General features: G+C 41.1%; 1 protein-coding gene across 2 annotated transcripts in view; it reads right to left on the reverse strand.

The window, feature by feature from the left end:
• TRIM24 (tripartite motif containing 24) overlaps positions 1-15,796 on the reverse strand; it is a 125,431-nt gene that overhangs the window by 61,173 nt on the left and 48,462 nt on the right. For both annotated transcript variants that reach the window (XM_050785010.1, XM_050785009.1), the window contains exons 3-4: positions 7,344-7,491; positions 3,076-3,208 (exon numbers count right to left, since the gene is read on the reverse strand). In XM_050785010.1, coding sequence (XP_050640967.1) covers positions 3,076-3,208; positions 7,344-7,491 — 281 coding nt within the window. The remainder of the gene's footprint in view (positions 1-3,075; positions 3,209-7,343; positions 7,492-15,796) is intronic.

Here is a 15,796-nt window from a genome sequence, read left to right on the forward strand (position 1 = left end):
GCCATCTCTGTTCACTGCAACCTCCACCTCCCAGGTTCCAGCAATTATCTTGCCTAAGCCTCCCGAGTAGCTGGGATTACAGGTGTGAACCACCATGCCCAGCCCTTATTCCTCTATCTTTACTGATTTTTTAGTCTGTTTGTTTTGTCAGTTATGTATGTGTGTATGTATTTGTGCGAGCCACCATGCTTGGCCCTTATTTCTCTATCTTTACTGATTTTTTAGTCTGCCTATTGTGTTGTTTATTTACTTATTTATTTTTTTAGAGATAGGTCTTGCTATGTTGCCCAGGCTGAACTCAAACTCCTGGACTTCAGCCATCCTCCCACCTCAGTTTCCTGAGTAGCTAGGTAGCTAGCACTTACAGGTACCTGCCACACTACTCGGCTTCGATTATTGCGTAAAGTGGTAAGATTTTCCACTGTGACTATGGAGTTTTCTATTAGTTTGAAGTTCTGTCATTTTTTTGTAAGTTTATAACCTGTATAAATTTACAACTCATATCTTTTAGATGAAGAGAGTCTTTCATCCTTACAAAGTGTCCCTCTTTATCTCAAATAATGGATTTTGTCTACTATGCCATTTTGCCTCTGGTTAGTATTTATATGGTGTGTCTTTTCCCATTAAGTCTTTTATATATTGAGTTTTTTAGATATTTCTCATAAAAAGAAAATAGCACATTTTTCTATTTTCCTTCTTATCCAGTCTGAAACCTGTCTTATAATTTGGAACATTTTGTCTGTTCACATTTAGTATAATTATAGTATATTTGTAGATCTACCAACTTACCAAGGCCTCATTATATTCCATCTGTTCTTTATTTCTTTTTCTCACTTTTTTGGCCTTTGTTTATACTGATTATTCCACATCCCCACAACTCTCCACACCTTGGTAATTATATGTACTTATTATTCTTTTAGTGACTACTCTAGACATTACAAAAACAGATATTTACATATCATCTAATATTTGCACTTTTTACCCTCTTCCTAGACTATGCACGGACCTTAGAACATAAATTCCATACCCTTTTAGCACATTTACTGCTATGTGATATACATATACACATACCACACCAAAAAGATACTGTTTCCTAAGTCAACATTCATTTAGATTTACTCATACCTATTATTTTAATTGCTCCATATTCCTTTCTGTATCTTCTATTATTTTTCTTCTGCTAAGAGGTACTTTAAGTGAGAGTTTATCAGGGATATGCTCTCCCAGTGTATTTTGCCTGAAACATTTTTCATCCACCTTCATATTTAAAGAATATGCTTACTGGGTACAGAATTTTAGATTTGAAAGTTACTTTATTTTTGCACTTTAAAAATATTACTTTCTTAATTATCCTGCTAGAGGTTTGTGAAACTTCTTAAATATAGGCTAAATGCCTTTCGTCAGCTTCTGAAAGTTCTCAGCCATTACATTCTGTCTTCAGATATTGCTTCCTTCCCATTCTCTGTACTTTCCATCCTTCTTGGACTGCAATTACATCCATATTAGATCTTCAATGTCTTCTACTTTTCATCCTCCTCTTGTTGATGATGCTTCTTTCTGGATATTTTCTTAATTTTCTTCTAGCTCATTAATTCTCATTTCATGCTATGCCAAATCTGTTCTTAAGCCCTTCTACTGAGTTAATTTCAGATACCGTAATTTTCAGGGTTTTCTTTCTTTCTTTCTTTTTTAAAGACAGGGTCTCATCCTTTCACTTAGGCTGGAGTGCGGTGGCACTATCACTGCAGCCTTGAACTCCTGGGCTCAAGCAATCCCAGGAGCTCAGGTGGGAGCACCTCAGTCTCTCAAGTAGCTAGGAATACAAGCACATACCACTGTGCCCAGCAAATGTTTTGTTGGGATGGGGTCTCACTATGTTCACATTGTCTAATCTCCTAACAAACCTGGTTATTTCTAATTCTGTGAATATCGTTTTTCCAAAATTCATTATTGACTAAGTTGGAGGCCTAGATGTCTTCTTTGTCTTTCTGGTAAGGATTTACATTTGATTCTACCAGGAAACTTGAGGAGCCAGCGATATGACTTCACTTTAATCCAATTTTAAGTGCTGAGCTTTAGTCCCTGTGAGGAACTACTTACTAGCTAATTTATCTTTACTGTAATAGTGTAGACTTTCAGGGTACCAACTCAAGACAAGGAGACACATTGACCATGCATGATCCTTGCACTCCAGGCCGTGATTTCTCAGCTCTGTGAGCCTATTAAAATTACTCCTCATCTCTAGGCAAATACCTCAAGGGGAGTAAAAGGCCCCCGCCATCCTTAGCCCCAGCTCCAACCCAATCCTGTCCAATAATGCTTTACTATTTTATTAGCTCTAGCATTTCATATAGATAATTTCTGTATTTTGTGCAGGTTTTCTAGTCATTCTCACTGTTGGTCCAAATTATCCAGTCTGCCAGTATCAGGAGCCTAGAACATCATAAGCAATTATATTTTGTATCGATTTGAATCTTACTGTCTAAATCATCTGTTGCTGACCTGAATGATTGTTGAGATGAGATTTAAAAGTCAGCTTTGCTAGGAACTATAATGAATTGGAAAAGGCATGCCTCAAATGTTGTTGACATGAATGTATACAGACCCAGGGCTAGAAGAGCTTCCATTTTCTCAAAAAAGCCAAAAATCTAGATATTTAAAAAATGTAAAATCTCCCCATTTTACAATGCTGGCAACTAGTTCTATATATTTTTAAACAGGGTGTTGGCCAGTGTTCTCAATTCAGGATGATTTTGCTCCATAGGATGTTGCCAATGTCTGGAGCCACATTTTGTTGTCACAACTGGGGAGGGTTAGAGGGTTGCTACTGGCAACTAGTTGGTAGAGGTCAAGGATGCTAACCACCATATAACACACAGATCAGTCCCCAACAATAAAGAATTACCTGGCCCAAAACGTCAGTAGTGTCAAAATTGATAAACCCTGGTATAGGCCAGCATACTGCTGGTTACACAAAACCTATTTGCAGACTGCCATTTGATGAGGGTTGGCAGCAGTCCTTTAGTCCTCTAAAGCTGCATATGAATCTATATACGTAACCAAAGATGCTGGTACCTATGCTCTTTATGCTCTAATAACTGACAGTCTCGACATGTCAGTTTGTCACATGTTTCACAGTACAGCTTCAACTGCTCCTTTTTATGAAAAGGACAAAACACCGGTCGCTGGCTGGTGACACCAACTGCCTCTGCAGAAACAATGGGAGACAGAGAGAAGAAAATGAACATAATTGAATAGTAAATAATTATTCGATTGCCCATTTGAATTCACATCTATTGATATAAACACTACAGCTTCACCTATACCATAACTTTCACTAAGAATTACAGATATTAAGATATCACATATTGTCAGCATTTCAGGAAAAAAAGCAAATAACCTTTTCATTTTCCAGGAAGAAATTAAAATTAATTCAGAAGTAAATGAAAGAACTAAGTGTGTAGTTAAAAATATGTTTTATTGGCCGGGCGTGGTGGCTCACGCCTGTAATCCCAGCACTTTGGGAGGCCGAGGAGGGCGGATCACAAGGTCAGGAGATCGAGACCATGGTGAAACCCCGTCTCTACTAAAAATAGAAAAAATTAGCCGGGCGCAGGGGCGGGCGCCTGTAGTCCCAGCTACTCGGGAGGCTGAGGCAGGAGAATGGCGTGAACCCGGGAGGCGGAGCTTGCAGTGAGCCGAGATTGCGCCACTGCACTCCAGCCTGGGCGACAGAGCGAGACTCTGTCTCAAAAAAAAAAAAAAAAAAAAAAAAAAAAAAAAATATGTTTTATTGCATTAAAAAGCCTTAAGAAGACAGCCCTGGTAAATGAGTATGAACCACCTGGATGTCTTCTATCCCAAATATGGGAGGAGATTTTTTGAAAATGCAATTTGGAAAATCTAGCAGGGCACAGTGGCCCATGCCTGTAGTCTCAGCTATTCAGGAAGCTGAGTTGAGAGGATCAGTTGCTTGAGCACCAAGAGTTTGAGTCCAGCCTGGGAACATTGTAAGACCTCATAGACAGAGACAGAGAGGCAGAGAAAGAGATGGAAAGAGAGGGAGGGAGAAAGAAAATATAATAAAAATGTCTAAAAGGAGTAGTCAAATAACCTACTTTTGTAAAAATCCTAACAGAGGATACCCATTAACACAGAAATAATAATATTTTCATTATTACACTCTAGTTTTCCAGTGTAGGGATAAAACTGGAAAATGTTTATGTCATGTTAAGTGAAAAAAATCAGAATATGAATAAATATGGTTAAATAGTAAACCTCAGTTATCTTACTAACAATTAAAGGCAAAATCCAAACATTTCAGAAATAATCTTACCTCCAGAGATTATTACTATTAATAACCTGGTGTGCATTCCTCTGGTTGTTTTTCTAAGTATGGAAGTACATATAGGATAGGGCAGTGTTACATTTTATAAAACAATAAATGGCAGTACATATATTGTCTTTTAAAGATTTTTTTTCTCAGTTAACTCTTTAGATGCCTTTCTGTATTAGTATATATATCCACCTCATTTCTTATTTATTAACTGTATAGTATTTCACAAAATAGATAAACCACTATACCGCTTGCTAAGGATATTTGTAAGTTATTCATTTTTCAGTACTGCAAATAATGCTGAAATAAACATATGAAAATTATAAATCATTTAAATGTTTCCACAAGATAAATTCCTAGTGGTAGAATTGTTAAAGGGTAATTCATACAGAGAAAAGCTAAATAATTGTGCCAATTTGTACTCCAACCAGTGTAGAGTGGCTATTAACCATATTAACAGGGGGAACTCTCAAAATTTTTCATCTTTGACAATTTAATAAATGCAAGAGACAGAAAGAGAGAAAGAGAGAAGACACATACGTCACTATCCTAGAATGCATTTCTTTAATAACTGAAATGAAACAATGTTCAGTAATTAGCCATTTGCATTTCTTTTTTTTAATAATGCACAAATCAGTCCCCAGCAATAAAGAATTATCTAGCTCAAAATGTCAATAGTGTCAAAACTGACAAACTAGTATGCTGGCCTATACCAGGCATGGTGGCTCACATCTGTAATCCCAGCACTCTGGGAGCCCAAGGCGGGTGGATCACTTGAGGTCAGGAGTTCCAGACCAGCCTGGCCAACATGGTGAAACCCCATCTCTACTAAAAATACAAAAATTAGCCAGGCATGGTGGCACAGAGATTACATAATCCCAGGCACTTGGGAGGCTGAAGCAGGAGAATTGCTTGAACCCGGGAGGTGGAGCTTGCAGCGAACCGAGATCGCATCACTGCACTCCAGCCTGGGTCATGGAGTGAGATTCTGTCTCAAGAAACAAAACAAAACAAAACACACACGCAAAAACCCTAAGGTAACCTGAGAGGAATTACAGATAAAATTAATGAACTAAAACATATAAAACTGATAATTAGATAAATAAATTCAAGAAGTATTTTTGAAGATACAAATATGTAAACACGTAGAATTCAGAATGAAAATGAAAATAACCAGATAGAGAAAATCGGTAATATATTATATTAAAAGCACAACACATCAAGATGAAATATGGAATTAACTCCAGCAATGCAATTCTTTTTTTTTTTTTTGAGACAGGATCTCATACTGTCATGCAAGCGAAGTGTAATGGCAATGATCACAGGTCACTGCAGCCTCGAGCTCCTTGGTTCAAGCGGTCCTCCCACCATCTCATCTCCCAGGTTGTTGGGATTACAGGCATGTACTATCACGCCCAGCTAATTTTCTTTTTTTTTGTAGATAGGGTTTCGCCATGTTGCCAAGGCTGGTCTAGAACTCCTGGGCTCAGGCAATCATCCCACTTCGGCCTCCCAAAGTGCTGGGATTATACCAAGTCTTTCACTAGTCTCAAACAACAAACACACACAAAAAAGGTTTTGCTACATTTTGATACATGCTATTACATGGATGAATCCTTAAAATATTACGCTAAGTAAAATAAGTTAGATATCAAAGAACAAATACCATGTGATTCCACTTGTGTGAAATATCCAGAATCAGCAAATTTATAGAGACAGAAAATAAAGGCTGGGTGTAGTGGCTCATGTTTGTAATCCCAGTAGTTTGGGAGGCCAAGGCTGGCGGATCACTTGAGCTCAGGAGCTCGAGACCAGCCTGGCCAACATGGTAAAACCCCGTGTCTACTACAAATACAAAAATTAGCCACGCATGGTGGCGCACACCTGTAATCCCAGTTACAGGCAGGAGAATAGCATGAACCCAGGTAGCAGAGGTTGCAGTGAACTGAGATCACGCCACTGCACTACAGCTAGCCTGCGTGACAAAGCAAGACTCAGTCTCACAAAAAAGAAAATAGGTTTGAAGTTACCAGGAGCTAGGGGAAGAAAAACGGAGTTATTTTTTTTTTTTTCTTTTGAGACGGAGTCTCGCTCTGTCACCCAGGCTGGAGTGCAGTGGCGCGATCTGACTGCAAGCTCCGCCTCCCAGGTTCATGCCATTCTCCAGCCTCAGCCTCCCGAGTAGCTGGGACTACAAGCGCCCACCACCATGGCTGGCTAATTTTTTGTAAGTTTTTAGTAGAGATGGGGTTTCACCGTGTTAGCTAGGATGGTCTCGATCTCCTGATCTCGTGATCCACCCGCCTCAGCCTCCCAAAGTGCTGGGATTACAGGCATGAGCCACTGCGTCCAGCCAGAAAATTGGAGTTATTACTTAAAGGGTACAAAGATGCTGATTGGGGTGATAAACAAGTTTTGAAAATAGTAGTGATGCTTGCACAACGCGTAAATGTAATAAATGCCACTGAATTGTACATTTAATAGTTAAAATGACAAATTTTATGTTGCATGTATTTTACCAAATAAAAAACATATGAGTGAACTGTACATTAAAAACAAGACAATAAAACCAGAAATAATAATTACATAAAAAAGCCTCTCTGGCTATCCACATATCAGACAAATAATCATGATGCAGGTTTGCAACAAGAATATCAAAAGAAAAAGAGTTATAAAATATTTAAGCCCACTCTTTGTTGTTACCTTAGAGATAAAAGAAAAATAAGAAAAAGCAATTTTTTTCTCCATTTGTTCTATATTCACACCAGTTGAAGACATTTATAGAAGCAGGAGGACATGCAGTATGAATGTAAAACAGGGTTCTACATCTATTCACATTTTCCAACATTTTTAAGTATTTAAATTTCAATTATAATATAAACCTCTTTTACTTAAGAGTATATATTTAATACTTATCAAAATAAAAGTGTCAAAACAAGTCAATACAGGAAGGAAGAAAAGACGGGGAAAGATAGAAGAAAAAAAAAGAAAATAACTCATGTATTACCTGGAGATACTTCCTCTTTCTGTCTGACAGTATGGTCTTTTGTGAACTTTACCCTCTGATGAGCTCTGATACACGTCTTGCAGAGCCATTCAACACACTCTACACAAAACCCATTAGCTTCTGCGTTGTCCTCACAGCTTGTACACACCTGACAATAAAAGAACCATGGCACATGAATTTTTGAGAAAATGAAAAGCTGGTCCTATCACGAGCTATATATACATGATACACCAACCATATCAGGCTAAATCAGTTAGCCTCCTAATGGTGTTGGGAAATTTTAAACTGACATAGTGTGTTACATTATACACATATGAAATGAAAATACTGTGCAGAGACAAGAATATAAGTACATTTTCTCCTTAATTCAGCATCCCAAATATTTCAACTAGGTATTTCCCAAACATTATGCTAGGTGTGAGAACAGAACAGTCAGGAAAAGCAAACACGGTCCCTGCCCATATGATAACTACAGTCTTATAAATATTGCAGGTTCAAATCCCAGTTCCCTCACTTACTAGCTCAGTGGTCTTGGGCAGGTTACATAGAATACTCATCTTTAATATGAGGGTAATGATACAGATATTACTGAGTAGTTGTGAAGATTAAATGTGAGGCAGATGCACATTATTAGAATAAGCATATCAATATATAACTACAAACTGATAATTACCATAAAGGAAATATATGGAAAGTTGTAAGAACGTATGATGAAGAAATGGATCTCATTTTAGTGGGGTTGGAAGGCTAGGGAAAGCATGAAGAGGGATTACCCAGTGAAGGCTTTTACTTCTAGGAAGAGAGAACAGCATGTAGAAAAAGTCCCAGGCAAGAAGAGCAAGCAGGTTCAAAGAACTGAACGAAGGAAAGTATGACTGAAGTGGTGCGACTGAGGGGAAGACTGGCAAGAGAAGCTAGGACAAGAGACAGGGGCCAGATTAAGTGGAGTCACAAGACAATTTTGGTGTTTGTCCAAATAAGTCTATTAAAAGCTTTTAAGAAAGTGACATGGCCAGATTTGAATTTTTATGTCACAATGGCTACAATATAGAGAACAAATTACAAAAGGAGCAAAAGCGTTTCTGTATAATGACAAGCTAGGAGGATTTTTCAGTGGCTTTGGTGAGGGTTGCTGGAAGTGGGATGTGGAGATGAGAACAGGTTTGACAGCAAAAATTTTTTCCACTTCACTCAGTGGTTGACACTAACCAAATTCCAAATACCTGATAGGTCCATAAACCAAAATCTACCTTTTCTCTGGTCTTATCATCTTCAATCTTTCTAACATCACTTGATACCACTGACTCCTGCTTCCTAGAAATCATGTGAATTCCTTAATACCTGCCAATCCTCCTATCAGATAGCCTGACTGTCACTGGATCCCACCCTTCTTCCTCTGATTCTGTAGTTTTTTATTATAGGGATTGATCTCATCTACTTCCTTAGCCTCACATAGCATCTCTAAAAGGATGTAATCTAAAATTTAATCTCCACAGTAAGCTATAAAAAGAAATAAGTAATTTCTATTTACACCACTCAGGAGAGATTACTAGTACATAAAGTAAAATAAAACAGGAAAAGCGGCCGGGCGCGGTGGCTCAAGCCTGTAATCCCAGCACTTTGGGAGGCCGAGACGGGCGGATCACGAGGTCAGGAGATCGAGACCATCCTGGCTAACACGGTGAAACCCCGTCTCTACTAAAAAATACAAAAAACTAGCCGGGCGAGGTGGCGGGCGCCTGTAGTCCCAGCTACTCGGGAGGCTGAGGCAGGAGAATGGCGTAAACCCGGCCATTCTGAGCATTATGAGCATAATGCTTCCTGTACAGCCTGCAGAACCATGGGCCAATTAAACCTCTTTTCTTTATAAGTTACCCAGTCTCAGATATTTCTTTATAGCAAAGTGAGACTGAGGAGTGGGGCACTGCTATAAAGATACCTTAAAATGTAGAAGCAGCTTTGGAACTGCGTAAGGGGCAGAATTTCAAACAGCTTGGAGGGCACAGAAAAAGGCAGGAAGGTGACAAAAATTTTGTCCTGGAGATTTGTTAAATTGTTATGACCAAAATGCTGATAGTAATATGGACAATGAAGTCCAGGTTGAGGAGGTCACAGATGGAAATAAACTTATTGGGAAATGCAGCAAAGGTCACTTTTGTTACACCTTGGCAAAGAGCTCGGTTGGACTGTGCCCCTGCTCTAGGGATCTGTGGAACTCTGAATTTGAGAGATGATTTAAGAGTATCTGGTGGATGAAATTTCTAAGCAGCAAAGTGTTCAAGATGTGATCTGGCTGCTTCTAACAACCTATGCTCATATGCATGAGCAAAGAAATGACCTGAAGTTGGAACTTATATATTTAAAAGGGAAGCAGAGTATAAATGTTTGGAAAATTTGCAGCTTGGCCATGTGGTAGAAAAGAAAAGCCCATTTTCGGGGGAAGAATTCAAGAAGGCTGCAGAAACTGGGGGTAGGGGGAAAGCCTTGAAGGCATTTCAGAGACATTCTGAGCAGCCACTCTTGTCACAGGCCCAGAGGCCTAGAAGGACTGAATGGTTCTGCAGGCCAGGCCAGGCTCAAGGGCTCACTCCCCTGAGAAGCCTCAGGACACTGCTCCCTGTATCCTAGCCTCTCCAGTTCCAGCCATGGCTCAAAGAGGCCCAGATATAGCTCAGGCCGCTGCTTCACAGGATGCAAGACATAAGCCTTGGCAGCTTCCACATGCTGTTAAGCCTACAGGTACACAGAATCCAAGAGGTGAGATTTGGGAACCTCTCTCTGCCTAGATTTCAGAAGATTTACAGAAAGGCCTGGATGTCCAAGCAGAAGCCTGCTGCAGGGGCAGAGCCTTCACAGAGAACCTCTACGTGGGCAGTGCAGAGGAGAAATGTGGGGCTGGAGCACCCACACAGAGTCCCCACTGGGGTCCTCCCAAGTGGAGCTGTGAGAAGAGTGCCACTGTCCTCCAGAACCCAGGAGGGCAGATCCACCAGCAGCTTGCACCTTCAGTCTGGAAAAGTCACAGATACTCAGTGTCAACCCATGAGAGCAGCCTGTGAGAACAGCTGTGGGGGCTGAACCCTGCAAAGCCACTGGTGTTAAGTACAGCTGCCCAAGGCTTTGGGAGCCCACCCCTTGTACCAGTGTGTCCTGGATGAGAGATGTGAAGTCAAAGGAGATTATTTTGCAGCCTTAAGATTTAATGACCGCGCTGCTGGGTTTTGGACTTGCACAAAGGCTGCAGCCCCTTTCTTTTGGCCGATTTCTCCATTTTGGAATGGGAGTATTTACCCAATGCCTGTACCCACAATGTATCTTGCAAGTAACGTAACATGTTTTTGACTTTACAGGCTCACAGGGAGAAAAGACTTGCCTTGTCTTCTCATCTCAAATATGAGACTTAGGACTTTTTGAGTTAATGCTGAAATGGTTAAGACTCTGGGTGACTGTTGGGAGGCATGATTGTGTTTTGAAATGTGAGAAGGTAATAAGATTTGGGAGGGGCTGGGGTAGAATGATATGGTTTAGATCTGTGTCCCTGACCAAATTTCATGTAGAATTGTAATCCCCAATGTTGGAGGTCGGACCTGATGGGAAGTGACTGTATCATGGGGGTGGATATCCCCCTTGGTGCTGTTCTCATGGTAGTGAGTTCACATGGAGATGTGTTCATTTAAAAGTGTGTGGCATGGCCGGGCGCGGTGGTTCACACCTGTAATACCAGCACTTTGGGAGGCTGAGGCAGGCCGATCACCTGAGGTCAGGAGTTCGAGACCAGCTTGGCTAACATGGTGAAACACCGTTTTTACTAAAAATACAAAAAATTAGCTGGGCATGGTGGCGCACACCTGTAATCCCAGCTACTTGGGAGGCTGAGGCAGCAGAATTGCTTGAACCTGGGAGGTGGAGGTTGCAGTGAGCTGAGATTGGCCATTGCACTCCTGCTTGGACAACAAGACCGAAACTCCATCTGGGGAGGGGAGGGGAGGGGAAGGAAGGAAGGAAGGAAAGAAGGAAGGAAGGAAGGAAGGAAGGAAGGAAGGAAGGGAGGGAGGGACTGAGGGAGGGAGGGTGGGTGTGGCACCTCCCACCCTCTTTTGGCTCCTGCTTTGACCACATGTAAGACAAGCGTGCTGCCCCTTCGCCTTCCACCATGATTGTAAGTTTCCTGAGGCTTCCCCAGAAGCTTAGCAGATGCCAGCATCATGCTTCCTGTACAGCCAGTGAAACCGTGAGCCAATTAAACCTCTTTTCTTTATAAATTACCCAGTCTCAGGTATTTCTTTATAGCAATGCAAAAACAGACTAATACAGATGGGATGGAATGGGATAGCTTACTTTTAAATTGTATATTAACATAATATTTAAAAAGGAAGGATAATCCATAAAAGAGATTAAATAGTTACCTACGAGGTTGGGAAGAAATAAGGTAGATGGGTAGACAAGACAGGGATAGAAGTTTATAGATTTTCTTTTCAAACGACATGAATGTTTTATATGTAGTTATGCAATATTTTAAACATTTAAATTCCTAAATGTCAAAAGCAAAATTTAATAAATGAACCTGCCTAATCAAGTGGGTGGCTTAACTGCACAGAGAAGATTTATTTATTTCAGGTAACTTTAAAACATGATTTGGCTGGCTGGGCACAGTGGCTAACACCTGTAATCCTAGCACTTTGGGAGGCCACGGCAGGTGGAATGCCGGATGTGGCAGTGTGCGCCTGTAGTCCCAGCTACTCTGGAGGGCTGATGCAGGAGAATTGCTTGAACCCAGGAGGTGGAGGTTGCAGAGAGCCAAGATCATGCCACTGCATTCCAGCCTGGGCAACAGAGTGAAACTCCTTCTCTTAAAAAAAAAACAAAACAACAACAACAACAACAAAAACACATGATTTGATTGAATATCTCCAGTGCATACATATAACTACTGTCTTCCTTGCTTTCTGTTTTGATACAAACACTCTACAACTTCTATTTTCAGCTCCAACTCCACTCTACTATAAACTCTTATTCAGAAAGCAACATTTATGCTTCACAAGCTGGTTTCACATTCGAGTCTAACAACGGGTAATGCTGGAGGGAGAATGCAACGTCAGAAGAAGGTACTTGATTCTCATAGTCAGCTTCCTCTTTTCTTCCTATCTGCATGTAATTTCTGTAAGTATCACACCAGTGATGCAGCTTCATCCCAGCTGCAGCAGTTCCTTCCTATACTGGAGCTAGCTCCAGTTTGCAGACTTTCCAATATTTGTAGGACCAGCTTTACTGTAATCCACTTCAGAGATGCCAGCAACACTGCTTCTGCCCGTCAGAAGTCTGAGTCCGAAGTCAAACACCTAGACCCCATCACCAGCCAAGATGCACTTCCTTCTCAGGTGTTTAAGTTCCACGAGGCCTTTCCTCTGAGCTTTTATCTTTTAATAATTTCATCCTTTTGCATTTGTTCCCTCAGCTGCTTCTCAAAGTTGCTACCTCTGTGATACTTTAAGAATTGTATTTGTATCTTTTTTTCAGAAAATCTTGTATCTAGTCTATAATTCTTTATTTCTTTTCTTTTTTCTTTTTTTTGAGACAGAGTCTTGCTCTGTCACCCAGGCTGGAGTGCTGTGGTGCAATCTTGGCTCACTGCAACTCCCGCCTCTGGGTTCAAGCAATTTTCCTGCCTGAGCCTCCCAAGTAGGTGCCACCACGACTGGCTAATGTTTTTGTATTTTTAGTAGAGACAGGCTTTCACCATATTGGCCAGGCTGCTCTCAAACTCCTGACCTTGTGATCCACCTGCCTCGGCCTCACAAAGTATTGGGATTACAGGCATAAGCCACCATACCTGGCCTTATTTTAAGAAGTAAAAAAGGCCGGGCGCGGTGGCTCAAGCCTGTAATCCCAGCACTTTGGGAGGCCGAGGCGGGCGGATCACGAGGTCAGGAGATCGAGACCATCCTGGCTAACACGGTGAAACCCCGTCTCTACTAAAAATACAAAAAGAAATTAGCCGGGCGTGGTGGCGGGCGCCTGTAGTCCCAGCTACTCCGGAGGCTGAGGCAGGAGAATGGCGTGAACCCGGGAGGCGGAGCTTGCAGTGAGCCGAGATCGCGCCACTGCACTCCAGTCTGGGCGACAGAGCGAGACTCCGTCTCAAAAAAAAAAAAAAAAAAAAAAAAAAAAGAAGTAAAATGATTCCTAATTGCACCAAGACTATATTACATATTATGCATATAAATTATGCATATAATATATGTTACATGTATATTATACATACCTATAAACTTTTTTTCCTAGAGAAAACAAATTACATCAATGCAATTAAGAACCAACATTTTGGCTGGGTGCAGTGGCTCACACCTGTAATCCCAGCACTTTGGGAGGCTGAGGAGGGCAGATAACTTGAGGTTAGGAGTTTGAGACCAGCCTGGCCAACATGGTAAAACCTCGTCTCTACTAAAAATACAAAAATTAGCAGGGCATGGTGGTGAGCACCTGTAATCCCAGCTACTCAGGAGGCTGAGGCAGGAGAATCGCTTGAACCCGGGAGGCGGAGGTTGCAGTGAGCTGAGATCATGCCACTGCACTCCAGCCTGGGTGACAGAGCAAGACTCTTGTCTCAAAAACAAACAAACAAACAAACAAAAAGTCAATATAGGCCGGGTGTGGTGGCTCATGCCTGTAATCCTATCACTTTAGGAGGCCGAGGCAGGCAGATCACCTGAGGTCGAGAGTTCAAGACCAGCTTGACCAACACGGAGAAACCCCGTCTCTACCAAAAATACAAAATTAGCTGAGAGTGGTGGCACATGCCTGTAATCCCAGCTACTCGAGAGACTGAGGCAGGAGAATCGCTTGAACCTAGGAGGCGGAGGTTGCGGTGAACCGAGATCACACCATTGCACTCCAGCTTGGACAACAAGAGCAAAACTCCATCTCAAAATACAAAAAAAAGTCAATATATACTTATACTTTCTTTTATAAATACAGTCTCTGCCGGGCGTGGTGGATCACACCTGTAATTCTAGCACTTTGGGAGGCCGAGGTGGGTAGATCACAAGGTCAGGAGTTTGAGACCAGCCTGGCCAACATGGTGAAACACTGTCTCTACTAAAAATACAAAAAATTAGCCAGGCGTGGTGGCACGCGCCTGTAGTCCCAGCTACTCGGGAGGCTGAGGCAGGAGAACCGCTTGAACATGGGAGGAGGAGGTTGCACTCCAGTCTGGGCAACAGAGCAAGACTCCATCTCTAAATAAATAAATAAATAGTCTCTGTTAGATAATTCCCTGAAAGGCCTAGATAGGTGACCAACTCAATGATGATGAGCACCCATTGTACCATACTGTGGTCTCCAAATATTATTTCCCATGAAAAGGAATCAAGGCACCTAGGAGAAATGGATGCTTCAAGGTCTAGAACAGAAAATGACAGAAAAAACAGTAAGGGAGAGAGCAATGACTACTACAGACTCAAACAGAGGGACACAGACACACACACACACATATATACACACACACACACACACATACTCCTCTCATTAGTCACCTCTGAAGAATCCTAAGAAATTAACTCACTGCTCTAAAAATTGTCAACTAAAGGGAAGGAATCAAAATTGAACTGACCTTTCCTGGATGAACCGTAGGTCAGGGTAATCAAAGAATTGATGAAGGAAGCTTTCTCTTTCTATTTCAGTTAAGAAATAAAGAGGAATAATAGAATTAAAATGTCACTATTTTTCAAAGCCCTCATGAAATAAGCAATCTTGGCAGTGATCATTAATGGCCACTAACATCAGAAAAAAGAAAGACAGCCAGACACCATATGCTTCCTGATGAGCATACACATGGACATATGGATCAAAGTATTCTTACCCTTCTCCCGCAATGGAACCAGAACCTAAACAAGCCACTACGTTTCATTTTAATTCACAGTTTCACAAAACATAGAATCAGCATGTTAAATGACTTTATGGAAATTATCAGCAAAATTCAGAATAAAACTAACTCTTTTGAATATGCAACCCAGTTTATGCAACGAAAATGTTAAATGGGAAGAAAAGGAAAGCAAGAGAAGCAAAGGGGTAACTTGAGATTAATTAAAAGATAGTTTTGAGGCAAATCAACCAAATGTACTGTGTAGGCCTTGTTGGATCCTTATGGAAACAAACCACTGTTTTAAAAAAAACCTGTAATAATTAGATCCATTTGATTACTGCTTAGATATTTGATAATAATAAGAGATCATTAAGCATTTGAAATTTATTTATTTATTTATTTTTTTTGAGATAGGGTCTCACTCTGTCACCCAGGCTGGGGTGCAGTGGCGTAATTATGGCTCACTGCAGCCTCCATCTCCTTGAGTGCAGGTGATCCTCCAACCTCAGCCTCCCAACTAGCTGGGACTACAGGTGCACACCACCACACCCAGCTTGCTTGCTTTTCTTTCTTGTTCATTCTTTCGTTCGTT

Source organism: Macaca thibetana, chromosome 3 (assembly GCF_024542745.1).
Source record: "Macaca thibetana thibetana isolate TM-01 chromosome 3, ASM2454274v1, whole genome shotgun sequence".
Lineage (NCBI taxonomy): Eukaryota > Metazoa > Chordata > Mammalia > Primates > Cercopithecidae > Macaca > Macaca thibetana.